Source organism: Paralichthys olivaceus, chromosome 8, assembly GCF_024713975.1.
Source record: "Paralichthys olivaceus isolate ysfri-2021 chromosome 8, ASM2471397v2, whole genome shotgun sequence".
Lineage (NCBI taxonomy): Eukaryota > Metazoa > Chordata > Actinopteri > Pleuronectiformes > Paralichthyidae > Paralichthys > Paralichthys olivaceus.
The window spans coordinates 8,669,890-8,695,615 of record NC_091100.1 but is presented as its reverse complement, the minus strand read 5'-3'; the positions used below and the strand labels follow the sequence as shown (position 1 = coordinate 8,695,615).

The window sequence follows — 25,726 nt, the reverse complement described above, 5'->3', positions numbered from 1 at the left end:
CTGCTAGTCCCATGACAAGAAAAAATGTTGCCAACGATCTGGTAGAAAAGATGGTTGTGTGTTTGTGTCTTTTTGAAAGGCACAATGCATGTGTGTATCTGTGTGTGTGTGGCCTTCAGGCCTCTCCTTGCCTGCTCCTGCCCCAATGGGAGGGCTGCCTGTAGCGAGGTGAACCACCCCTCTGAACCACCCTCCCCCTCCCTCCTCTCTCCCTTACTCCTCCATCTCTCCCAGGAGTGGACCGACACCTCTCCGCTGGCCAGAGGGAAGACCAGCGCCTCTCCTGGGCCTCCTTCTATGTCTCCAATCAGCTTGCGCTGCCATGGCCCTAGGGCTGCTGCGATGTGATAATCTCTGCCTTTTGCGTTATGCATTGCCCTGATGAATTCATCTTGTGACCACCTGGCACTCGCTGTTAGGAATTCAAGTGTTGTTTTTGCAGCAGAGGCTGGGGCGAACGCTGTGAGGGACTGTTTTCTGACTGTCAGAGAGACCCTCTTCTCCTCCCTCCCTCTTCTCTTCATCTCTCCTCCTCCAACATCGGCAGAATGTTTTAACCTCTCAGAAGACCCTGGCGTATCTGCTGTTGTGGTGGCAGGAGTGGGATTCTTCACCTCGGCAGGACCTGTGTGGGAAAAAGCCCTGCTTGGTATTTAAAAACGGAAGGGCTTTTTGCTGTAAGACAAATTGAAACGCAGGAGGCTAGAGAGGAATGTGGCTGTCAGAGTCAACAGCTGCTAGTTTTTCGCTGTGAATAATCACTGAGGTTGACCCATGGAAGCTGAGGATTGTGTAACACACATTTCACAAAATTAAAGGTCAATGCAAACATATGGCAAAGCTTGTGCCCCATAACTTTTGACTTTCTTCAAAGCTGCTTTTGTGACCTCAATTAAATTATGGAAATAGAAACTTTAGGCAGACAGAATCACTGTTGTGTTTCAGCGTCTGCCTTTATAATACAGGTTCAATCGAAATAATGAATTAATAGATGCATTTTTCATAAACCTTCCACACAAAATGTGTGCCCAGATGCTGAAGAGTCCAAATTTGAATATGGTCTCACACGAACACTGTGTAGTCACACTGCACTTGAAATAGCTTGTGGCTCAAAACATTAGAATTTCATATTTTCTTCTTGGTTGCTCCTGTTTCTGCATGTGAGAGAGAAAGAAAGAAAGAAACTGAATGTGTATAAGAAAGAGAGCAATAGAGTGTCCATGTCCTTGGCATTACACCAAATCTATAATTTATACATTTTATATAATTGGACCTTGCCTTTGCTGCTTATTGATTGTACATCCTCGACATCTCATTTTCTCCAAGTGACAGAGCAGAATGGGTAAATATTTTAATGAGCCATCTGAAAAAAGAAAGTTTGACGGTTGAGTAGGAAGTGCACCATGTCTCAGAAAGAGAAACACAATGAGAGACCAGCAGGTGATGGCTTACGTGTCATGTGTCAGTATGTCTGATTTTACACACATTTATTTTTCCTTTGTTTAAACCAGCACACTAAACAGTGACACTGCTCCTGCCACATTTTAATCAAACCCTCAGAATGAAAATAATCAAATGAGGGTTTGTTTATTATGCCTCATTGTGTTGTACTAAGTGGATATGATAAATGTGCAGACGTGCCTGCCAGGAAAATCAGATTTCTGCCAGTAAATCACCAATGATTGATGAGCAAAGGACAGGACTTAAATTCATTTGGAGGACACTACAATGTTGGGACCAGAATCTAAAAAGACATATCCTTTTTTATCTAAATTTTCAGACAAAATTAACATGATGTTTATTTGTAATTTCTCCGCAATTTGTATTTATTTATTTATTTTTTTTGCCAAATTAAATTGCTTTGCACCTAAATTCCAAAAAGTATTTCAACTGCAGTTAGAAATATGTAAAGTCATAAAAATAAAATAAAATGAGTTCACCAAAAGACAACAAAAGCAGTTTCCTTTGTCGGTGAAAACATTTGACATGCTGGCAAAAAAAAAAAGTTGCAAGAAACTGATTTTAAATGGGGTTGAAGTCGCTAGTTTTGTAGTCTCAGCACTATGTCATCTAAGACTCAGACAAGTACGATACATCTTAAGGCCAAAGTTCCAGGATGAAATATTAATCAGAGAGAGGTAGCTTGCCAGGCCGCTGTCACTCTCCTATCATCCACAGGACTTTGGACTTGTTAGTCAGGTAGCTACAGGCGAGGCCCCATGGCTGAAACTCTACAAGGAGTTGCTGAGTGGGCAGGTGTCTTTGTGTCAAACCTCTCACTTGTTTTCCTGGACTAACTGTTTGTATTGCTCTGCCTCAGATGATGAAGGGTAACCTTAATCGTGGTGGGTGAAGCCAATCTCTGTGAGCTGTCATTAAAACGCCCCCCATGGGCATGGTTGTGTGGTAGTAATTTTGCACTCAGGGCTATTGAAGTCGCCATCTAAAGAATCTCTCCCTTTTTCTTTTTTTTTTCTTCTCAGCAAACTGGCTTCAAATCTCTTCCATCTTAATCCTTAGAACAGTGTTTGATTGAACATGACAGCACTGTAACTAAACTTGAAAGGGTGTTCAGAGTACATGCTGCTGTTGTGGCTTTCTTTGGAGGTATCATCAGCTACTTTTCAGGAAGTTTCAGGAACTGAAATTTGCTGAAATCCTTGATGTTGAAAATCTCTTTTTATTGTGCGTATGCTGGAACACGTGCCATGTATGATTAAGGGTTTCAAGATGATTTACAGAGCAGCTACAACCCAGCGTTTTGTTAGGATTTCTGTTGAATTTGGTAGCTACTCTTTTCATTTGGTACCTGGTGATTGATGTGGTGTAGAAACTGAGGTAGGAGCTTCTGACCAAACTGTGATGGACTTGAGGCAGTTATACTTAATTGGGTCCGATTGGTTCCCTTAAAGCTTGTCTACTGACTCCCCAATTGATAGGAACTTGGCTGGAATTCCAATCTGGAGTGATGCCATTGCTCCTGGCGTCTAGTGAAGTCTCACTGAGCACTGGCACGCATGGTTTCTCCTTAACCATCCGCCAGACTCGCTGTGACTACACCTTTGCAAAGGACAAGATAGACCAAGGAATGTGAATTCAAGCACATTGTGTTAAAGCCAATGTCACTTAGTAAAGGATATACATAAAGCTTTAAGTTCCCAAAAAGATCTGATATTTAAATATTGTAGATATGAACAACATAGATTGCAAATCGTTGTATTTAGTGTGGATGTGCGCATTAAATCAAAACAGAAAAATCCCTGTGTGCTGTTGACTATGTTGTGTGTTCTCATTTAGGGTCGTCCTCCTGCTCCTCTATGCTGCTGCAGACTAATAAGCTTGTCCTGTAATCACGTTAGCTGCCCTGTCGGCCCCAGCCAGGGGACCTAATTGGGACAGAGCCTTGGACAAAGTGAAAATTAATAACTTTTGTCAAGCTCCTGGCGCATTGTCTCATGAAGCAGCGCGGGTCAATTAGAAAGCGTGATACGATAAGGTCCAAGCAGCAGAGGAGCGCTGACTCAATTAGGACAGGGACTGGACTGCTGAGCTCGGAGTCAGAGAGGGAGACAGAGAGAGATTTCATCCCTAAACTGCAGGTTAATGTGCTGCAGAACTGGACTGTTAGTTGCATTTAAATGTCTTTTGTAAGTTAAGGGGACATGGCATCATACAGATCCACTGGAGACATTTACGATCTGGAAACATTTTTTGTTCCCACACTAAACAAGATATAATGGCTTTAAACAGCAGCTTTTGTCAGTGTATGTGTGTGCACTTGATTGCGAGTGTGTTTGTCGAGGGCTTGAAGAGCTGTCACCTGGATAGACTGTTCCCATGCAAGCAGTACAAGCCCCCAAAGCACGTATCAGTGATGAGCATCAAAGGAATTGTGCGAAAGCCTTTATAGTTATAATGGATGGGCAGACGCCAAACCGGAAAGCTCTTGATATTTTCTCTTCCCTCTTTTATTTCTCCCTTCTGAAAATGATGTGTGGGACAGAGTCCAGGAAGAATGTCAGTGGATCAGTGGCCAGGCTTACTGGAATCACCGCCTTCTTTTCTTTTCTCACACCGCCATCATTAACGGTTTGTTTGTCGTTAAGCTTCATTATGGAGCCCACGACAGAAACGTGGAAAGCTTCAAACTTGATCTGGGCATGCAGGCTGTCTCTCACAACTGCTTCCTTCCTCCCCCTACATGTGCTAATGGTTCAAAGTATCTCAGGATTGCCACAACACATGTAATTTAATTATCAGCTTTACTTTGTGTCAATAGTGTCTGCAAAACACAAGTGGCTCAGCAGCAGCCAAGAAGTGCAGGGCTGCAGACAGTTTTCTCTGGAGAGGAAGAACACACTTATCTTTGATTCAACATATTGTCCCCGTGTTTCCTCTCTTCCCATTACCTGCCTCCCTTGTTGCTTCCCTTTGTGTAGATACTGATCTTAGCCTGTCCCAGTTTCGCTCCTAATGTGACACAGGCTGCTGCTACATTGTTGCACTTTATTTTCATGTTGCCCTATTCATTAAAGAGTGTAGAAAGCCAGAGTCCTGCCCTGTTTTCCTGATAGCATGTACTGTACTGTAGTTGGAGGATTGGTCATCACCCTGGCGGTGAGTCTGGACCGGATCTTGACATCTTCACGTCTTAAAGGTGTACGATTCTCCAAATCTACACTTTTTTTCCCAGATTGTTTTATTTGTGAGGGTGGGGTCTCTTTTATCGTAGGAATGAAAAGTTTGGTTTGTGTCACTCCTAATTTCATGAGAGCTCAACTTTTATTGTAATATCAATTTGTGGATGTTTGTATTGAGGTTCAATCTTGGTTTCTGAACCAAGTACCCTATCAAATATGTTTAAGCATTAGCTCCAAAACTATAGATATTTCCAAAAACTATATTAACAAAAAACTTAGGGCCATATACAAGGTATGGCACCACTATGTTACACAATCTGCATGCAATGTGAAACTGTCAATGTATTGCTGTGGATTGTAAACCGTGGAACTTTGCAAACCAGGAAATAGTGGTCACTATGGTGACCATACTGTTTCGAGGTGAGCCTATAACATTCCCAAAACATCAAAAATTTGAGTGGTGCCAGGAGAGGGCCCTCCTCCGCCACAGCTAACACTTGATCACGCCATTTCAGAGAATCTGGATCTGCCCTTTTGTCTGGATCCTTGCCAAAACTTTTTAAGGCAGCACATTGATATACTTAAAGGGTGACAACCATGACAATATATGACCAATCATTTTATATTTTGTTTCTGTTATTCTATGCTTACTTCTTTCTAATGGTAATTAGGTACCATTGGTAAGCACTGGAGTCGACCCATTGTTGGAATATTTTGACTTTCACTTTGACTACCCAAAAACTTGTTAAGAATGGCACTTAGAATGCTGAGCCCTCAAAGCAAAACGGAGATTGTAAGGAGCAAAGGCCAGTTGCCAGAATGGGAATAAGCTCACATCTATAAAATGTTGTTGATTTTACTTTGCATTTGGCAGAGGAAATGGTAGTGAGTTGGACCGAATCTAATTTATTTCAATTACACTGATTTGACTTGTATGATATGCTATTCTGGGTGAATAAGACAAGGTGTTACTAAAAAATGCTTGGCAAAACCACTAGCCTCTTGTTCTATAGTGCCAGTGCTTGAGACACTTCTACAGCTCATAATCCAGCACCATGAAACTGATCAAATATCCAGTACATGGTTGCATAATATGATACTGTACATATCACGCTGAAACATGAGGCAGATGTCGCAATCGGTACTTTTTAAGTATTCCAGTCGCTAGCAATTCAATCTTGGGCTTCATCTATGTGTAACCTAGTAAGCGGTCCCTCCTGCCACCACATTATTGTTCTCTCAGATCACTGTTCCTTCTCATGTGCATTTCAACTCCCCTCCATACAGGTAATGCAGACAAATGGGGCTTTAATGCTATTCACAGTCCCGTCCTACATTCCCCCGCTTTGTCATCAGTTTGCCTTCCCTTTAAACGCATTTCTCCACCCTTAAGCAGCACTTTATTGTGGCGTGTTATTTTGCCCAATTCGATTAAATGGACAGTAACTAGGAATCCATCTGAACCTGATCCTTGCTCAGGCTTCCACTGCCAACTCCATTAGCTGTCATCCTTGTCCAGAAGCCCTCCTGTGCAATGGCCAAATGTGTAAGTTGATGCATCATCAATAACCATGCAGAGAGAATCGTGCAGTCTTTAAAAAGTAAAACCTTATATTTTACGTCTTTCCACCGAGGCAGCAGATCAAATCAGCAACAGCGCTGGCCCTGCTCTAATATGTTTAAACACTGATGAGACGCAACTCTAGACTCCCCTGAATGGGACCACGGCGCTCTCACTCTCAGAGTAAAGTGGTCTCATCCATGAAGTTATGAGTGTAGACACAGACACCAGTACTAGTTTACCCACATTACAGACTCCTTATCAAGGCTTTTGAGAACCAATCCCCGCCTTCTCACATATCCATCATGGAATACTTGTGTTTCTTGTCTTGGAGTGGTCTCTCCCATGGAACTTTGAGAAGGGAGAGGCACTAGTTGGGCGTGTGAATCCCTGTAGTGAGTGCTGCTCTCTGGGCTTATTTCATAGATCTCTCCCTGTTGGGACTCTCTTGATGCTTTATAGTAAGAGGACACCAATGCCCTGGGCAGCCTCTCAGATTTATTGAAACTTCATGTCCTGTCCCGGTTGCTCATTTATCAGGAGACCTAATTTACACTGGCCCTTAAGACTAATTGCAAATTTGCGAGAAAATGCTGATGTCGTTGGAACTGAAGAGGGTTTTTTTCTCCCCCTCCCTCAGTGTCCCTTGCCATGCATTCGCTAATGTGTTTCATCTGTAGAGCATAAAATAGACAGTGTTTCTTTCCTGTGTGTGTAAAAAAGAGAGAGAGAAAGTGGAAGGGTGTGTGTGTGTGAAAGAGCAAACGCTCCAAGATAAACCCCTAATGGGACTACTAACAAACAGGAAGTCGTGACAAAAACACAAAAAGTATTTACTGTTTAATTCAATTCTGAGAGACCAATGCCCTCCCATCTTCCCTATCAAGTTATTAAGGCCAGAAACAAACCCCAAGACACTGGGCCACATGGCACTGTCTATTCTTGGCAACCAGCAGACACTACATGATAATTAGCAGTACAATTATCCCAGACACTGGGTAGCTCTTTTTGCAGATGGCAATTGGTCCTAATGAGAGGACTCCTACAAAGCAAAAAAAACAAAAACATATTCATACAATATACGAAGAGACATAGTTAAATCGGCTGTCGTGGGTATTTTATTTCATTTTTGCACATTCATTACAGCTGCATGCAGAAATGACATGAGTGCATGTAGTTTTATGGAAATGTCTTAATCATAGACAGTCAGATTCCTGAGGTTTCTGCAAATTTTCCACATAAATGCGTAATGTTTCAGACTGTAAAAACTTTGAGAAGAAGGGAAGGTCTGTTGTTAAAGACAGATCATGGTTTCACCCTGACCATTAGATTGCATTTCATTTATGTGCCTTCCAACAATAATGTTTATATCCTTAAGAGGGTGTGAAGTATTTGGGGCTAAATGGCAGAGTTGTGGTGTACTTTAAATTTGAGTGTTCTGGGCAGATGTGAGTGCAGAGCACATGCTGGTTGATTTCAGGGATAATATGCAACCACATGACTCAATCAGGAGATCTCCTCCCTTCATCAAGGGTTTGACACATTCAGCATATTTTGTGGCTGTTTTCACATGCAAGCATTTAGAAACTGACAGATTCTTGTCATGGAGAACATGTTTCAGGAAATCTCCTTTGCATGTGTGCACACTTCTGAAAGTGGAACCATGTTTAAAAAAATATTCACTAAGGGTTTCCAGTAATTATTTTTTTCCTGTCTCTCATTGATTTACTTCTCACCTTTCTTAAATCTTCACAAAAGCTGGAACAGTATGCTGAAAGACATGTAGCGTAAATGCATCACATTTATATACACTCACAGAAAAAAAGAATCCTTCCTAACACTTTTGATGAAGCAGTTTTGGCACAGTATTTCAGCAGCAACACACAAGATCAGAACGAAAAAGCTGTTTCAGGGGGAGTTTGAAGGGTTGAGCAATTATCTGATTACGAAAAACATTATATGTCAAAAAGAACAACAACATGTAATTGGCTTGGTGTGTTAGTGCTGCAGAGGGCCAGATGTAGAAACGTGTGCATGCTTGTCAATGTAATGGCTAACAGCTTGACCACATAGTCCATAAGGCGCTGCACCAGGAGGGCTCAAACGGCAATAAAATCCAACGCTAGCATTTGTTAGTACTAGACACTCCAATTTGATTGGTAAAATTCACACTCTAATGGGCTTATAAAGGATTTCTTGGGCCCCAAACAATGAGCTGGAGGGCTAGAGCAGTGCCAGGTCATGGACACCCAGCGATTCACAACATCCCCCCCTCCTGGGCATGCTTAGTTTCCTCCATATCCACCAGTTACCCTCTGCAGCTCTGTTTAAAAGCCAGTCGGGATGTTCCAGAGGTATTTAATAGTAGTGCTGGTGGAGTTTGGGGAGGGGGGTTTCTGGACCTCCCACACTTAGGTTCAGCCACAGAGCCATGGCTTTTCTGTATTTCACCCCACCCCATCCCTGTCTCTCTCTCGCCAACCAAATGTGTAAGTGAAGAAAAAAAAGCTCTTTAACCAGAGGCACCTTTCTCTTGCACCTTGCCCAGTTGATCCCCTTCCTGGTGAAGACAACACGGAGGGATAGTGAGCCCACACATAGGGAAGACATTTACTCAGGCAAAGGGCCAGAGCATTTTATTCCCATGGACATGCATGGGGAAAGAACTGAAGAGCACATTTTACACGTAAATATCCAGAATTGGATATGGCACATCCTCACTTTTTTTTCCTCCCTGTCCTGTTTTTTTCTCCTCTCTGTTTTTCACGTCTCATCCCCTTCACTCAAATCAGGCTTCCATGTTTTGACTGACCACGTTGGCCACGGTGGCCAAGACAGGAGTAAAACAAAAGCAGAGAGCGGCTTTGGATTCATTCGATTTTGATTTGTATTGCATCAGGAATCCAGACTTACATTTTATGCCTGTTGTTCACAAAGGACAGCCAACTTTACCTCATGTTTCAGATATTTGTGGGTAGGCAGGAGGAGAGCATGTTCAACACTCCCTCCATGAAACCACCTTGTGTTTTCTCTGTGTTTGTTTTTGTATATTTGTGCATATGTCCATCGAACTGTCAGTGGTAACTTAAGGCCTAAGGGTTTCTTCTGTTTTGTTTTGTTTGGTGCATGTGTCTCGTTGACTCTTGAGATCATTGTGTGCAGTCATGTCTCCGTTTCCCCTTACAGTTGCTCAGAGCTGATTTTTATCTCTATTTTCATCTTTAACATATGTTTCTGCCGCTAATGACAGCTGAGTTGGAACTTTTACACATGCAACCTCAGTCTTGTTACGCTGCCGGCCTTAAACTGTCCATCAACACTGCATTGGTGACTGTTGGACAGATGTTTGTTGTGGGCGTTGATCTTTTGTGCTTGATGTAATGCTGTTTGATACTTGCTGAAAAACCAACTGGCCACTTGTACTGATAACGTTGAAATTTAAAGTTTAACTATATAGTGTGTGTGTGTGTTTCTGTGTAATAGCGATTTATCGACTTGTTTCTGTGATCTCAATCTCGGTGTGCATTTCTTTCTCTTCCCCAGTGGTGGCGACGGTGGCAGTGGTGGGATTATGGAGTGGGTGTTTGCTCCCTTTCAACAGTCTCTCCACATGGCCTCCTGCCTCCTTTGTCTTTTTATAGCCTCCTTCTGGGAGACGCTGCTCTCTCCCCGAATGCAACACAAGCCAAAACACCTCTCAGTTCCTTCGCCAGAGCCCGTTACCCAGGGAATACTGCTATTCCTCCCCTACTTTTCTACACACACCTTCTCTCATCCCTCATACCCCCCGCCCCCTTCCCCTTCACCACCAAACCTTGTCTCTTCAGCCCGGGCTGGACGCACATTTCGTTTTTTTGGAGCACGCCTGCATGAGCGTGATATGTGATAGTGTTACATTTTAAGCCTCGGGTTTCGATTATGACAAGTTTTAACCTTATGTATTTCTGAATTTTTATAGTCACCTCTCAGTAATCATTCATTTCATCACCTTAAGTATTGCAGTGGAAAGAATGTGGATCGTTCTTCGCTCTGTGAAATCATTCGGACAACTTCGCTGATTCATAGTAAAGCTATGCTGACCAGTGTGAGCTGTATAGGGTCCATCACATGTCACATAGTGTTGTCAGCGCTGCATCAATATCTCAGAGAAAGTTTGTCTAACAAATCACACTGTAATTTCAACATAATATAAAAACAAACTCGGAGCCACTTTGATTTTAAATGTGCAGACTAGCATGCTAACTTCAGTAGCTACCTCATTAACATAATGTAGCTAAAAGGTGTATTTGACATCAGGTCAAGTTTTACTTCTTTACATTCAGTCAATCATTTTATTTGAATGTTTCACACTAAAATACTTTGTAATTATGTTGCTTGAAATAAAATGAAATGAGTCATTCTTTGCATTAAAAAAAATATAAAAAAATATAAGTATATAATATATGTCCAGGCCAATGAATAACTAAATATAGTCATAGAGGTGTTTATGTAAGCTGGTAAGTAAAAAGAAATTGTACCTTGAACTAGCTGAGGATAATAAAAAACTCAGAGATCACTGAGAAGCAGATTTGTCAAGCGTATCAGAATGTATAAAACAAGTGAAACAAACAAATCAGCTAACAGCAATAGACTCTAGCCTCCTGTAATGCTGCACAGAATAAGCAGATGTTAAAATGCATGTAGAGGAGGCAAGGTTAACAGCAAAATTAACTAAAATCTATGGCTGCCCAGAAGGAAGAACATTCGTATGAAAAAAGTTACATGCTTTTGAATGTGGTCAGCATGTACAAATAAAATATATATACATAGTCAATGGGACATAACAAGCCAAACCACCTCTCTAGCCCAAAGAGAGCAAGTCTCCGAGGTGTTTTCCTTTGCTTTCTACACATGCCTTGTTAGCCACATAAGACATTACTTAGTTTTGGTATTTCATGTGTTTACAGTTTAGATAACTTATTGCCCCTTTCCCTGTGCTCTGGAAGCTTTGCACACCCAGCCCATTCCTATTTGGCTGTGGCCTTCTTCCTCTCTCTGTCCCTCACCACACCCAGTGTGCACCCCTGTGTGGCATCAGACATGCAGGCGTGCCACTGCACTGACATGGTCATTTGTCTTCTGACCGCCGTGGCATATGGAGAGGGCTGGCACTGCACAGATGTCCACTAAGTGCTGATGAAGGGAGTGAGGAATGGATGGGCTGGGGCTAAGAGGATCTTTGCCGGTGCTGCTGGAGCCTGGTACTGCTCTATCCTGCTGGTGTTATTAACTTTACTGTACTGATGAGGGGGGTGATGAGGCTTCTCAATAAAGTATGTGTTTCCAGATATCTAGGAAAATGAGTGAGCATGTGCCTGACTGTGCTCTCCCCCCACATGTCTCTGCCTCGGTTTGTTATGCGTGTATGCAGGCTAGTGGGTGCTGCGCAGGCTAGTGGGTGCTGTCTGGTGGAGCTTGAGTGCACTGAGGAGAAGGAGGGTGTGGATTAAAGCTGTAGGTAGAGCAGAGAGAGCCTGAAAAGAATAATTTGCAGCTTAAGGCCAATAGCTTCAAAGTCATGAATCCTCATGGGTGAGCCAGCCGGGCTCTGAACCTGTCAATGGTAACTTACTCCTCGGATAGCACGCCAAAGACTTCAATAATGACATCACCCAGGCGCAGGGTAGGGGATGGGAGCTGGGGTGGGGTAAGGGAGAGCTGAGAGACGGGCCAGCTTTCAGGGGTGTGAGCGCGGCCCTTCAGAGCACTTTGAAGTCCCGCTTGACGAGGGCTTTGCAGCTGCCTGATACCAGCCATGTTGTTCTCTGCGCGGATTGGCCACAGAAGCCACCAGGGCGGCTTATCAGATTTATTGAGGCTTAGTGGTTGACGTTGAGAGTGTGTATGTGTGATGAGGTATGTGTATGTGTGTGTGGAGGTGGAACCGGGTGAATAGGGAAAGGGTCATCCCTTTAACAATCCACTCGTCCCAGTTAATTTAGACAGCACCCTGGGGTCTGACAGTGAAGAGACAAGAATTTGCACCACCCCTCGCTGGAGTCCTGCAGACCTGAACCCAGCAGAGCACTTATGTAGCTCCTCACACGAATTCCACCTTTTTTTTTCTTTTAATAATGCTGGTGTGGTCATAGTCGTGAGGTGAAATTAAATTTGACAGAGCTGCATTTATCTCCCCATGTAGACCTACTGTATTTTATACGATGGGCAACAGGATCAGATTTTGTACTGCCTAATACCACAGTCTGTCTGCATCCAATTGGTAAGTTTACCACGGACTAATAGGATGTGGATATGTTACCTTGAATCGCGGTGTTCTTGGAGAAGAAAGTGCGCACCACAATCTTGTCTCTGTGAGATTTCCCAAGCTAAGGTTTCAGACACACACTTCAAAGTCCCCCTAATGAGTGGAAAAACATCGCCGGCTCCTGCACGACATTAAAGAGTGCCATTTTTTTCCTGTGTTGTTGCTGCGTTATATTTCACAAGCTTTCCCTTCCAAATGTTAGCAACTCATTTTCACCTCCAGCACAAACAAACACTGAAGTATCGCCCATTGTAGCCAGTATCAAAGGCAGCATTTGTTAACAATAAAATTCTGGTTTGAAATGGCTCCAACACAGATTTTTGTGCTCAAACACTGGCCAACATTTTTTATGCCACAGAAATCAAAAAGGGGAGAAATGGCTGGAAGCAAGACGGCCGTATATAAAGTGTGCAAGGGAACAGCCAGAAAAACTACATGCAACATACAAGACTTTTATTTAATTGCTCAGTTGTGAAGGTTTAGTTCTCGCTGCTGTCATCTTTTCACTCATATTTTCCATTTTAAGCATTTGGAGAATTTCTCCCCTATTAAAAGCGTATCGAATTTGGGATGTGCTTCCCAGCCTCCGTAACAGATATGGAGAATCGATAAGAGCATTACCAGGCTGTGACAGAGTGGCCTCCACCCCCGCTCCTCTCAGGATGGCTGTGTGACAATGGGTCTCGCTCGTGCTCCTGATCACATTATCTGTCGGGTGGCATAAGCGGTGATTAACCCTTTGGTGACACCTTGGCCAGAGCATCCAGCCAGTGCATTTTTTAAAATACACCAATGTCTAAATATTCCTCTTGTATTTTGTTTCTGTTACAAGTGAATTTGACAGTAACTTTCTGGCTGCATCAGTATCCATTTCTCCATGGTCTCAGTCGCCTGAGCCACATTTAGCTCCCTCAGCATCAGTACCAATTCCATTTAGGGGTAAAAATGTAGAATTCTCTCTCAACCCATTCCCAGGTGGTGTTTGTGAGGGAGAAAAAGAGAAAGGGAGAAATAGTTTGGAGAGACGTACAGAGCGGATAAAAAATGAGCAGTGGAGTTTGTTCAGGTTCAAGATGCGTTGTGTCTGTTGGCAGCTTGTCGGGCCAGCATTGTTTGACGTTCTACCCCTTGTGCGTTTGTGAGCCTGTGAGGGCTTTATGGCTCGATGTGACTCTGCCGCCAATAGGTTCCAGATGCCGCCGGTGTGGGAACCAGGGAGCAGAGCGAGAGAGGAGATGGGGAAGAAGCATAACCAGGTGTGACCCATTGCAATCTGGGATGTTCTCCATGGATATTCAGACTAATATGAGTATGCGTGTGTGTGCGTGCGTGTGTTGAAAAAATGGGACTCTACAATGTGTTCTCAATCTGACACTGGACAGACAAACAGACAGGTAGACAGAAGTATGCACACACAAACACTTAAAGACTTGTGTACGCAATCTTATTTTGTTAACTGCATATACATCTCCGCTCCTGCAAGTAGCCCGTGCACACACCTTCTGCCAAGGCACGGAGTTCATGGTTTGAGTCGCGTTGTTCAGCACATTTGCTGCTGGCACCACTGAGGTCCAACATATGGCAGCACTCTGAGCTTTCAATCCCAGCATTGGGGCTCTGAACAGAACCTGCCAGCTCCACAGTGGCCTACTGTAAGGGAAAATTGTCAGCAGGACCATTTAAGGTCCCAAACCACAAGCACTGATAAATGTCTGCATTTCTCTATGTAATTACCTTCAATCCGGTGTCCCTTTTTCCAAGGAAGGAAACAACAAAGCCTAGAGCAGAAACAAAGCCTATAAGGTTAAGAAAAAAAGCCAGAAGTGCTCTGACTGCTGGTTAAATTAAGTATGGTTCTGCTCTGCGTGATTGAAAAAAAAAAAGATGAGGTGGGAAGAGGTGGGGCTGAGTTCAGCCAATGTGTTTTTGATTCAAGAAAAGGTAAAATGCACTATAGCCGAAAGTCGACAGTCACTGAGGACAGTAACTCCTAAGTTGAATGTGTAAAAGTTATTGTATCAGTGAGTTAGGTCACAACATGCGGAAAGCAAACATTTTTTATAATAATAGTAAGAATTATTTTTGATTAAATTGAGAACTATGTGTTGTTTTCACTGAAGATGTATCCAGTGCAGCTGTCCCAGAAAAAGGCTCATTCGTGCTGCCTTAACAAACGAAAAGAGAAACCATATATCGTCCATTTCAAATGATGCATGCCCACCACATAGTTCCATGCATCCTTCACGTTTTGTGTGGTTGTTAAGCAATTCATCCATGAGAGAGCAGCGTAGAGTTGAGAATTTCTAATGACCACAGTGGAGGAGTTTGCGATAATATACCTCTTAAGACCAGGCAGAGGCTGCTTGTCCCTGGTTCTGGGTGGAGAATTAGACGCCTGTAGTTTTCTACCAACTTATAAAGTATCTCCTCAAAAAGTTCTGGTTCTGGGCATCTCACTTGAAATATTGGCTAGACTGCCCCCCCATGATTTCTGGTGGTACTACTCAGTTTTGTCTGTTTTGTTCATATCAGTTTTTAAGTTTTCAGAGGACGTGCACAAACACGGATGAAACACAGCTTACGGTTCATCTTTCTGTATACATATCAAACATTTGGCCTAAATGAGCCTTAAAAATGAAACATCAAACATGATCATTTATCCTGTTTATGGGATCCCAGCTCACCAGTTTTGTATTTTGGATAAAAATTATTTAAAAAAAGTTGCCTTCCTTTATCCTGAGAACACTTTTAGTGTTTTAGTACGAGATGATAGACATCCATTTAACAATTTAATATCACGAGGCCTCAGCCTCATAGTTTTTGAAATAGCTGCAATATCTTATCCCTAGAAATACTTATCCTGTGTAAGGCTTGTTACAGCAAAAATGTACCTGCTACGATTCTCGCAGGGCTGCTACTGTTGTCGATAATCCCTTCCTTTTCAATCCATCATCTGTAAAATAAACACAAGCCACCCCCACCTGTGTCTGACTCAGAGGGGTGAGGGCCCGTTAACCTGCTCACACAGGCCACAGGCTTGGGGCTGCCGATTCCCCGCCTCTCTGTTTAGATTATTTCCACGGAGGCGGGTGACTCTCTTGTGTCACTGATAAGAGCGCAGCAGGGTGGCGGCAGGAGGGTCAAACCACAAGGGGAATAAAAACTCAGGAAAATACCAGAAAAAAAATCTTTATCCCCTGAAAAAAAATACTTTCCCCCAAACTTCTTCACCATGGCACAAGGCTATTACACTGATAGAAATTCCTCTCCCTCCTCGACAGTCTGGCCCTGAGTACGCGAGGGGCCAGAGTCTTAGCCACATCTCAAGCTAATTTACAAAGATCCCGAATTATTCTCTTATCTTGGGCTTTAAAGGTTGTAAGGTTGATTAACAAGGCCCTGTCCTGTTTATCAGTTTGGGGCTGGGTGTGGAAAATAGACTGCGATAAGTGCACAGACCATTAAACATTCTATTTCCCCTAATATTTGTCGGCAACCATCTGCTTAACTGATCTCCCTTCACTTTAATTAAAAGGGATTCCCGTCTTGTTGGGGTCATTATGTGCTGGCGGACGCCAGGAGAGGGGTTTGTGATGAGTTCAGCGTTCCCTCTGTCCCTGGGTTGCCAGAGGGCTTTTTTCATCCTCCCTTCCACCCTCCTCCGAGTTAACCCCTTCCTCTCCTACTGCACTTCCACCTTGTTATTTAGCGGGTGAAGCAGACTGAAGAATTAGTAAGTCCAGCAATTCTGAAAGAGATCCAGTGTGATGCTGGTGGAAACTTTTTTCTTCACTAGAAGAGTGTGCAGATATTCACACCATCTCCCTCAACTCTGGGGCATGAGACTCCGGCTGTAATGGTTTGATTTGCCCAGCACTAGTTGGATCGATATGGCTGTTTACAGTTTCTCCCTCTCTCATCCCTTTTGTCTTTTTTCTAATTTAGTGTTCCCAAACCATGGACAGTGGTCTGAGTCTGTCTGCTGTGCTTGCATCTTCGCCCTCCTCCCTACTCTCCATCACTGTCCATTGATGTTTTTCCCCCTCTCTTTCTTTTCTCCTCTTCCTCTCTCCTTCCTTGGTTGGTCTTGGAAAAAGAGCTGCATGCCTCCACACTTCTGGACAAGACTGATGGCTCGTCAATAGCATTAGCCAGCATTGCAGGCCTCACTGGTGTAGAACCAAATCAATAAGGCCCAGTAAAAAGTCTTATACGTGTATGCGGTCCATCCCAGCCAAGGCTCATGTTACCACAGATACGTTTTTATAAGAATTCAGGAGTCACCATCGGTTTTGTTCCCTCTAATTCCACGTTTCCTCTGCCATTCACTAACATTCATAAGTGCTTCTGCTCACAGTCCTCCAGTCCAGCTTTTAATATAATTATGTATTGTACTCTTCAGAAAGTTGAAAGAAATGGTTCTGTTCATTGTCACGTTAAATACAAATTTAAATTTAGCAGCCTTGGGATAAAATCTTTTCTGCTCTTTCTCTCTAAATCCTGGTCATTTACCTTCTAATTGTATTGTGCAATTACAATCAATTAGTTCTCAATGAAAATTGATTTCTGCTTTCAGTGCAGTGGCTGGATGGTATGTGTGTGCGTGTGTGTGTGTGTAAGAAAGAGGAAGAATATCTTTGAATGAATTGAATTTGAATTTCCCAGGTAACACTGTTGCCTCACTGCAAGAAGGTTCCCAGATCGAATTCTGGTTTTCCTCTGCTTTCCGTGTGGAGTTTCAGGTACTCCAGCAAGTTCCCACAGTCCAAAGACATGCAGACTGGGCTCAGGTTAATTTTTTTGTCTCTGTATGTTGGCTCTGCGATACGCTGGTGACCTGTCCAGGGTGCACCCCTCGTCTCCCTTAATATCAGCTGGGATTGGCTCCAGTTTTATTTGAGGGACCTTGCAGAGTGAAATATTGCGGAAAAAGAACAATGCGACTTGTGTATATTCAATCTGTCAATGGTCAGCCAACAACATTATCTGATATCTGTGGCTTTTCTCGCTATGAAAATGACAGCAGCTGATTTGGCACACGGGCAGTGCTTCTGCCTGGATGGCAAAGTTAATATGAGTTTGACAATATGAATAAGCTGTGTGTGGTTTCACAATTATCTAAGGTGGCGCGCTGTCTACGCTGTTACAACAAATACTTTAAATCTTCTTCTGTTGGCTCTTTTATTTGTGTTCTCTCTGTATTGTAGTTACCGTGAGTATTGTGAATTGGAGACTGTACATTTTGCCAAAATACCGGCACTATTGACTTGGAATTTGACTCTATTTAAAATAATCTCTGGAACATGTGGTCATGCCTCGAGTTGTGCTGCTGCTTGTGGCGAGGAGAGAAAGCTGCGTCCTATTTATTTGTCCTATATACTGCAAACATGAAGGTGAATGTGAGGTTGTGATGTGTGTTCTTCCTGTGCACAACCTGCAAACTAATTTTATAACCTTTAAAATCTATTTTTAAGGAAGAACCATTGACAGAAGCAGACTCTTAAATGGTTTTACAGCAAATAAATGATTAATATAGAGGACAGACAGAAGGACAGATGAGCTGATGAACGTCTTTGCCCTGTCAACTTCTCCGGCCTCTCCAGTTCAGATAAACAACAGCACCCCTCCCTCTTTTCCTCTCGCTCTGCATGTACGTATTCTCCCACAGCAAAAGGACTCTGCCTTTCAAAGGTCAGCGGAGGGCCAGAGTGTTTGTCAGGCCAATCGATGGCCTGCCGTCAACGTCAACATGCTCAGTTATGTAGCGGGGGGGGGGGTCAGCCTGATGTCGGACATCGCCCTCCCTCCTCGGTCGGAGATTGTCACCAAGGAATAAAGGGGGTGTGTATGTGTTTAGGATGAGTGGCGGAGGATATCTGGTAGAAGTGGGGGAGTATCTCTTACCGGGCCTGCATATAATCAATACCATGCAGTGCTATTATTCTGAAGTGCGTGTGTGTGTGTGTTCTGCTGTTATCAACAATGACAGGGGATCAAGGAACTGGTGTGTGACAAAGAGGAATGGTGTCTGATTCAAGGTCAATAAGGCCTTTGTGTGTCACTGCTTCACTTTCTCAGAGAGGAGGGAGGAGGCGGCGGCGGCGTTATGTTCCCGTTGGTTACCAGAGCAAGCATGACATCCCTGCTGGAGCTCATATCAATTTGTAATTTTACCCGCAGTCACAGCAAATGATGTCAGCGCAGGTCGCTTTTTGTGGAATGACCCCACATTTGTCTGTGGTGTTGTCAGTGTCTGTCGTCCGTGTCACATCGTTGCTCCAAGGTGAAAGTATGTTTTTCTTTAAAGGATGCATGTAATATTCATCATTTTACATAAGTATTCAACAATTAAAAAAAATATGATTTGCTAGAACCCAAAGTGTATTTAGGGGAATAAAAAAAATCTTAATTTCTGATTGTCAATATATTTTGTTCCTACTTTTTTTTTAAAGGATACATTCAGTTTTAATTATCACCAAAGAAAATATAGCTGTTTAATTTAATTTACGCTTATGATAAGACAAAGGTGTATGTCCTTTGTTTCCCCCCTTCAGTGACCATCTTACTAATTTGCTAAAACCAGGTACGCCTTCTTCTCATGCCAATACATCATTTAATAACTCTCTTAATCTTATCGTCCACTGATTGGTCAAGATAGCCTTTTCCCCACTGGTTTTTATCACAGGGTAATTAAAGAGCCCAGTAAAACCTGCTGAGATCACTGTCTTAAATGGCTTGATTGACACATCGGTTCTGTTTTTTCTACATTATAGAATTCAAGCTACTTCACTTTCACAACATTTTTACGACAACACAATTTAGGGATTATTTGTGAAGTCCAGGTTAGAATGAAATATGAGAACAAGATGCCAGTGACTGATAAATCTTTAATATAAAAATTGTACAAGAATTCTGATACAAATTACAAGAGGTATTTGGACAAAATATGAATAAAATTCCATTTACATCCCAAAACCCTTATGCATTTTATGCAAAAACCAAAGACAGTTATGATACAGAAACAAATACAGGAAAGGCAAAAAGGAAAGAAAAACAAAGAAAAGAGTCTTTTTAAAAAGAGGACATTTTTTCCCCCTGTCTGCAAATGGGAAACACCTGTTTAGGTAACGTACAGTATTCATGTGGCTTCCAAATCACCATTTTGACACCAAAGTGATACAAGCTCCTCTGCTGTGTTTGTTCTCCGCAGTGCGACCATGTAGCCATGCAACGCTGTCGAGTGCCAGTGCCACAACAAAGGCTTTTTAAGACACAGACACAAATGTATTGGATACGCAAAAACACAAATGGAAAGAAAAGAAAAACAAAAAATCTAAATTCACCGGTTCTTCAAGCTTATTTATAGTTTAAGACTGTAAAATATGATTGGCACAACGGAAAACATTTCATGAATTTACAGTATTTTTTTTCAGGATCACTGACATTTCACAGGTTCCAGTTCAAATTAATGAGGGTATTTTTTTTTACGAGACTGAAGCATCTATACACACTATTTACCTCCTATCTGCATATTTCTCATGGTGTCCCATCAAACATTTGAATCCCACTTTGTGTCACGTGTCGCCTCTCACACTCAGTGATGTGAACAAAACGGACAGTGATTAACAGGTCAGCCGCTCCATCTCCCTCTCCCTCCGTGTGCGATACAGAATAATTGATGCCTGACGCTCTTCTAATCAAATATTAAAGATTCACTTCTGTAGTCTGGGCCAATGAGGCGCTCTAAGTGACCTGGTCTTGCCGTCTCATGGCCCGGTCACTAGGTAGCAGAGTGCACCTGGGCCCATGTGGCTGGAGAAGTAAGAAACACAAAGATTGGATTGGGGGCTTTCTCGAAGGAGTGGCGGAAATTGGTGCTCATTTCTCAGAGGAGACAGAGTGTAGGGGAGAGGGGTGGAAATCCGAGGGGCGGCTCGTTCGCTCTCCGGCAGGCAATCAAGAAGAAGCTGGTGATGAGTCCTGGGGAGTCCTGGCCCTGCTGCTCCCTTGCTCTCTTCTCTCCCTGTGGTCCTCTCTTTTTCTCCCCTGCCTAGTTAAGTGACTGCTGCGAGGCTTCAGCCAGACCACTTCCTACGCCCAATGCCTTTTCCCTTCATCTCTCCCTCCTCTCACTGTCTTCGCCGTCAGTCTCCCTGGCTATGCGGGACGGTTGTTTGTGTGTTTTCTCAGCTCCGTTTCCAGCATCTCTCAGCTCTGAGCTCTGCTGGCATGACCAGCGCCATGCAAGACACAGAGGGAGCCCGTAAGGGGCTGGAGAAGGGTGTTGTAAGGGAATCTCTGCCATGATATTCAGCCTTCTGTCTAGTACACACAAGTACACAGCTAGAGAGGTCATGCACTGCAGCTGCTGCTTGAGAAATGGGTAGCAAAGAATTGGACATGAGGAATGTGAAAAAAATAAAGTCAGAAAACTTGTTTTTCTATCTCAGATTAAAAAGTGTACAGAGCTCATTGGATGCAGCACATTTATATTAAAATTATTTTGAATATGTTGGATATGTACTGCTCTCATTTCTAGAGACTTCAATTCAGTCTGTGATTTTGTCAGCCTCATTATTAGTTTAATTTAATCTTTGTCTTCTACCGGTAGAATGTCTGAAAGTATTAGCTTAAGCATGTCGGAATATTTATAATGAAATGATAATAATGATTTCCTGCTTTCCATGACTCTCCATCATGGAAAATGGAGCAGTTCATCTACTGTGGTGTTTTCACTCTGACCCTGTCCCTTCCATCACTAGAGGTTAACAAGTCATCTAGTCCTTGTCGTCCCTCCGGCCTGTACGCAGGAAGTATTTGTGTGCCACTCTCCTCTCTCCGTGCGCATGTGTGTGTTTGTATGGTTGTGTGTTGGAGAGACAGCTGTCAGCAGGGTTCCTGGAGAAGCAGTTTTTTATATCTGCCAGAGCGAGGGCCGGGGGGATCGAATGAGTGAATGAGGCAGCAAGCGCCTCGGTGAAACCCACTCCTGGGAGAAGGCAGGGGTTCCTGTACTCAATTTTCCCTTCACTTGGGATAAACAGGCAATTACCCATCCCTTTTTCCTATGCCATGGCCGTCCGGTGAACTTAAGCATACACTATTAGTGTGTGTCCCTGTAGGACCTGCGCTGTGGGGTGTGGAGGTGGTAAGTGAGTGGCGGCTTGAAGAAATGGGTAAGGCGTTTGTTGAATGACTGTGCTCTGACAGACAAAGAGAAAAACAGAATGAGAGAGAGGAACTGAATTGGATTACACGGCGACCCTGACTAAGAATAAGCACATGTATGAAATGAATAGATGAATTCAACCAAGTCGAATGAGTCTAATTGAATTGTTCAGGGCGCGCACTCTGTCCTCTTTTTTTTCTCTCTCTGTCAGTGTCACAGTCATGTCAGCAACCTTTTCGCCTGGCAGTGTAACGAAGTGACAAGTGAGATATTAGACAGAAGAAGCTGGAATGGCAGGGACACGCCTGCAGGTAACGGAGAAGCGGCACATTTTTAATGATGGTTGCTGTCATCCTTTCCTCCCTAGTCAGCCTTCCACCTCTGCAACCTTTCCATCAGCCACAGCGCTCTGTCTCGCTCTCTTTCTCTCTGAGAGGTGTTGGCTGGAGACTGCATGTGTCATATGCGTGGAGTCTTTGGAAAAAAAAAATATTGATGAAATATTTCACTAGAATTGGTCATGTCTGTGGCAGAACGGCTTAAATACAAAACAAATGGAGCTCAACACTGTTATGGATGTAAGATGTTGTGAATACTGTACAGCACGCGACATAACACTGCATATTTGTCCCTCCTGTGTGTAGCACCAGTCAAGTAAGAGAAGGTCTTGTTGTATAGTAACACATGGCATTGCTAATACATTGATAAACAAATCAAACTGATGAACAATCTCAATTTTTTTGTCTTTTTACAAAAAATATTTTCATACTGGACAAAAACATCTCCATGAACATACATCACCCACCAATAAATACCCCTTCCCTTGGCTACTTTGCCCAGTTACTGGAAATATTTGTACCGTAAGACAGTCATGGACATGTTAAAAACCGCTGCAACCAAGCAGCTGGGAAAATGGCGACATTTTTCATATAGCACATTTGAAGCCAACACTCAGAAATGGAAACCGATACCAAAAATATCACAGCAAAAAGATTTAAGACTCAAGTGCATCATATTAATCCAATGGGGCATGATTTAAGTACAATGTCACAATGAAACATATTTTCTAAAGCAAACACTTTAGTTTTGGTCACAGTTGAAGGACTATTTCATCTTTTTATCTCTATTTTTTAAATTTACGGGACAGTCATATTTTATTAAGATGCCTTTTGTGATAACTAATGTGAGCTCTTGCTTTTCTAACGTTAATAATTTCACAAAAAGGTCATGCTTTATACAGATTACCTCACTAAACCACTGAAGTTAAGTGTTGTGATCATAACTGGCAACCGCACACAATGTCTCCTTAAAAATAAAGAGGAGGAGGCTTTATCAGTATTTACTTTGTGTTTGTGAAACAGCAGTTCATTTTCAGTCACACCTGGATTAGTTTTGAAGCAAGACACTTTGGAGACACCTTCTGAATACGTATTTTTAGAGATAGGGGAAGATCTCAGCCTTTGTTCAGGGGAAGATTTTATGTTGTGAAAGTATGTTTCGAAACTGAGAACGTGCAAAAACTGTACTGGCACAAGTATGTTGAAGGTACTGTCATTTCCCTTGGCACTGTAGCCGCCGATGACCCCAAACAACACCTAACTCACCATTGCAAAAACTCCTCATTATAATAATATTACACATCCCCTTGTATAGATGCAAAGTGCAAAAACTGAATTAGTATACTAAAGCTCATAAACATAAACAGACAAAAAAAAGAAAATCAATAGAAATACAGAGAATGATATCAGTGTAGGAGCCTAAAAAAGCATGCCGGCAACCTCTGAATACCTAACAAGTAGATAAAGCAAGTCACGTGATATTCTTTTTTTCCTAGGACTCAGTTTAAAACATATCTTTGAAGCTAACATAAATGAATCAAGCTAGTAAGATGCTACCTCTTTCTTGCCTATAGCTGGAAGTATTGTACTGGACTGTAACATAAAACCATAAGGATTGAGAGAGAGAAAAAAAAGAGCAAACAACCATCAACACAACTCTTTTACACCAAAAGCCTCTTGGGACATTATTTACAAATGAAGCTGTCATGCTTTTGTAAGGGGTTCATTTAAAAGCTATCATTACACAAATACAACGAGAAGATTTTCTTTTTTTTTTTCTCAGTACTATTATTTCTGCAGGCAAAGTCACAAATAAGAGTTTGAATAGATTCTTTGGAGACGGACATGAAAACAAAGTTGGGAGAGGTATGCAAGGAAAGATGGGGGGGGGGGGGGGTTATGAAAACAAGTTTGGAGTTTTGTTATAAAGCAAACTCCGTACTCAAGAGTATCATTCTGTTCTTCCAAAGAAGGTAAAGTCAAAGTTCAAAATAATAAACTGTATTTAGAGTCAATGAATTTTATAGAGGGACATACAAATGTCTTGCAATGACTTGCAGAGGGTGGGCAGGAGGAACACAAGCACTTATCTTGTATTTGATGGCCCTGGGCTGGGGTTAAAAGCTAATTTGAGGAGGAATAAGGATGAGGAACGACGGGAGGAGCGGGCATACTGACAGGAGGGTAGAGTAGAAAGTCATTATTTAGTCTATTATTGTAGAGAAGGGCATGTTTTTATGGAGGTTGGGGTTCTGAGAGTGTCGATTGCGACTGCGCACTGAGCTGAACACCATGTTGCAACCAGGAATTTTGCACTTGTGCATCTCTCGCAAGTGCACAGTCTTGTAGTGCACACGCAGGGTCCCTTTGTTGCTGTACATTTTGTGGCAGATGTTGCAGAGGATCCCACTGCCGCCACTATTACTGCCCCCCGTGGACGAAAGGAGGAATGGTGAGGAGGGAGGTTCCAACCCCTCACCATGTCCTTCTCCTCTAAGTTCTCCAGTCTCGTTCCGCTGCCCTCTTTCAGCTCGCCTCTCGGCACGCTGGGAGCAGTCCTCTCCCTCGCTGTTACCCTCCTCCTCATCCTCTTCTCCATCCTCCTCCTCCAGATCGTCAAGTAGGATGCCTTCATCGCTGCCCTCATCTGACTCGTGTGAGGAGTGGACACTGCTGCTGGATTGAACACTTGATGTGGTGCTCAGGTCCAGCACCATGTAGTCATCTTGCTGGCTCTGGGAGAAGCCGTTGGTGTGGTGATTTTTGAGGTTGTGGCTGAGAGGGTGGTGGAAATACTCATTGCTCATGGGGGAACGGGCATCGTGGTTCAGGCCGGTGTGTCCAAGGCTGCCGCCTCCGATGCCCATCCCAGCCATAGGGTCCAAGCCCATGTGATGACCGGTGTAGATCTTGGCCAGTAGCTCAGCTCGCAGGTCCTTGGGCAGTGGCGTGAGTTGGGGGTCCAGGACAATGTCGTCCAGCTCTTTGGTCAGCAGTTTGCGGTGCAGGTTGATGTTGGAGCTGTGCCTAATGTGGGTAAACATAAACATTTCTAGATCAGTATACGAAAACTGTTATAGAGTAAAAGTAGTCACAGTGATGAAATCCAAACTTCTCCTCTTCTGAAATGGCACCAGGCTATGAAGATTATATATCTAGGAACCACTACATATGCAATTATTCTTACTTTCAGTGGAGGTACACAGAGAGAGAAATCCACCCTGCAACTCTCCGTAGAAATGAGGACTAACATTGCACAGAGAGAGAGAAAGAGGGAGAGAGAGAGAGAGCACCCTGCTAGTGTTTACTGCTGTCAGCATGTCTGCACTGCACAGCCCTCAAATCCAATAGACTCTGACTCAATTAAATACTCCACCATATTGAATGGGAGTTTATCAATTGATTCGAGCTGTGGTAATGTGATAATCGAGGGGAACTGGATAGCATATTAGCACTAGGCCCTGACAGCATTATCGCATTCGCTCCCTATTGGAGGTGGCTTAATCGAGCACCTCAGTGAACATGTCTTTATGTAGCTCTGGATTTAATTAAGATGGTCATTTTTTCCCAAACACAAAGCAAACTATATCACACAATGTGCTGCAGCTGATGAAAGAAAGTCAGTAACAAGTGCCATGCTTAAGCCAGGCTACAATTAGTGAGGATTTTAGTTAGCACACAAAGCCATGCTAAAGGATGCTGGGGCAAAATGGG

At 43.0% G+C, this 25,726-nt stretch overlaps 1 protein-coding gene and 1 long non-coding RNA gene across 9 annotated transcripts in view; one reads left to right on the top strand and one right to left on the bottom strand.

The window, feature by feature from the left end:
• Nucleotides 1–25,726, top strand: part of LOC138411165 (uncharacterized) — a 136,473-nt gene that overhangs the window by 54,091 nt on the left and 56,656 nt on the right. The window lies entirely within an intron of this gene.
• bnc2 (basonuclin zinc finger protein 2) overlaps nucleotides 19,379–25,726 on the bottom strand; it is a 155,652-nt gene continuing 149,304 nt past the window's right edge. For all 4 annotated transcript variants that reach the window (XM_069530264.1, XM_069530267.1, XM_069530265.1 and 1 more), the window contains one exon: nucleotides 19,379–25,039. In XM_069530264.1, coding sequence (XP_069386365.1) covers nucleotides 24,217–25,039 — 823 coding nt within the window. In that variant the 3' untranslated portion in view covers nucleotides 19,379–24,216. The remainder of the gene's footprint in view (nucleotides 25,040–25,726) is intronic.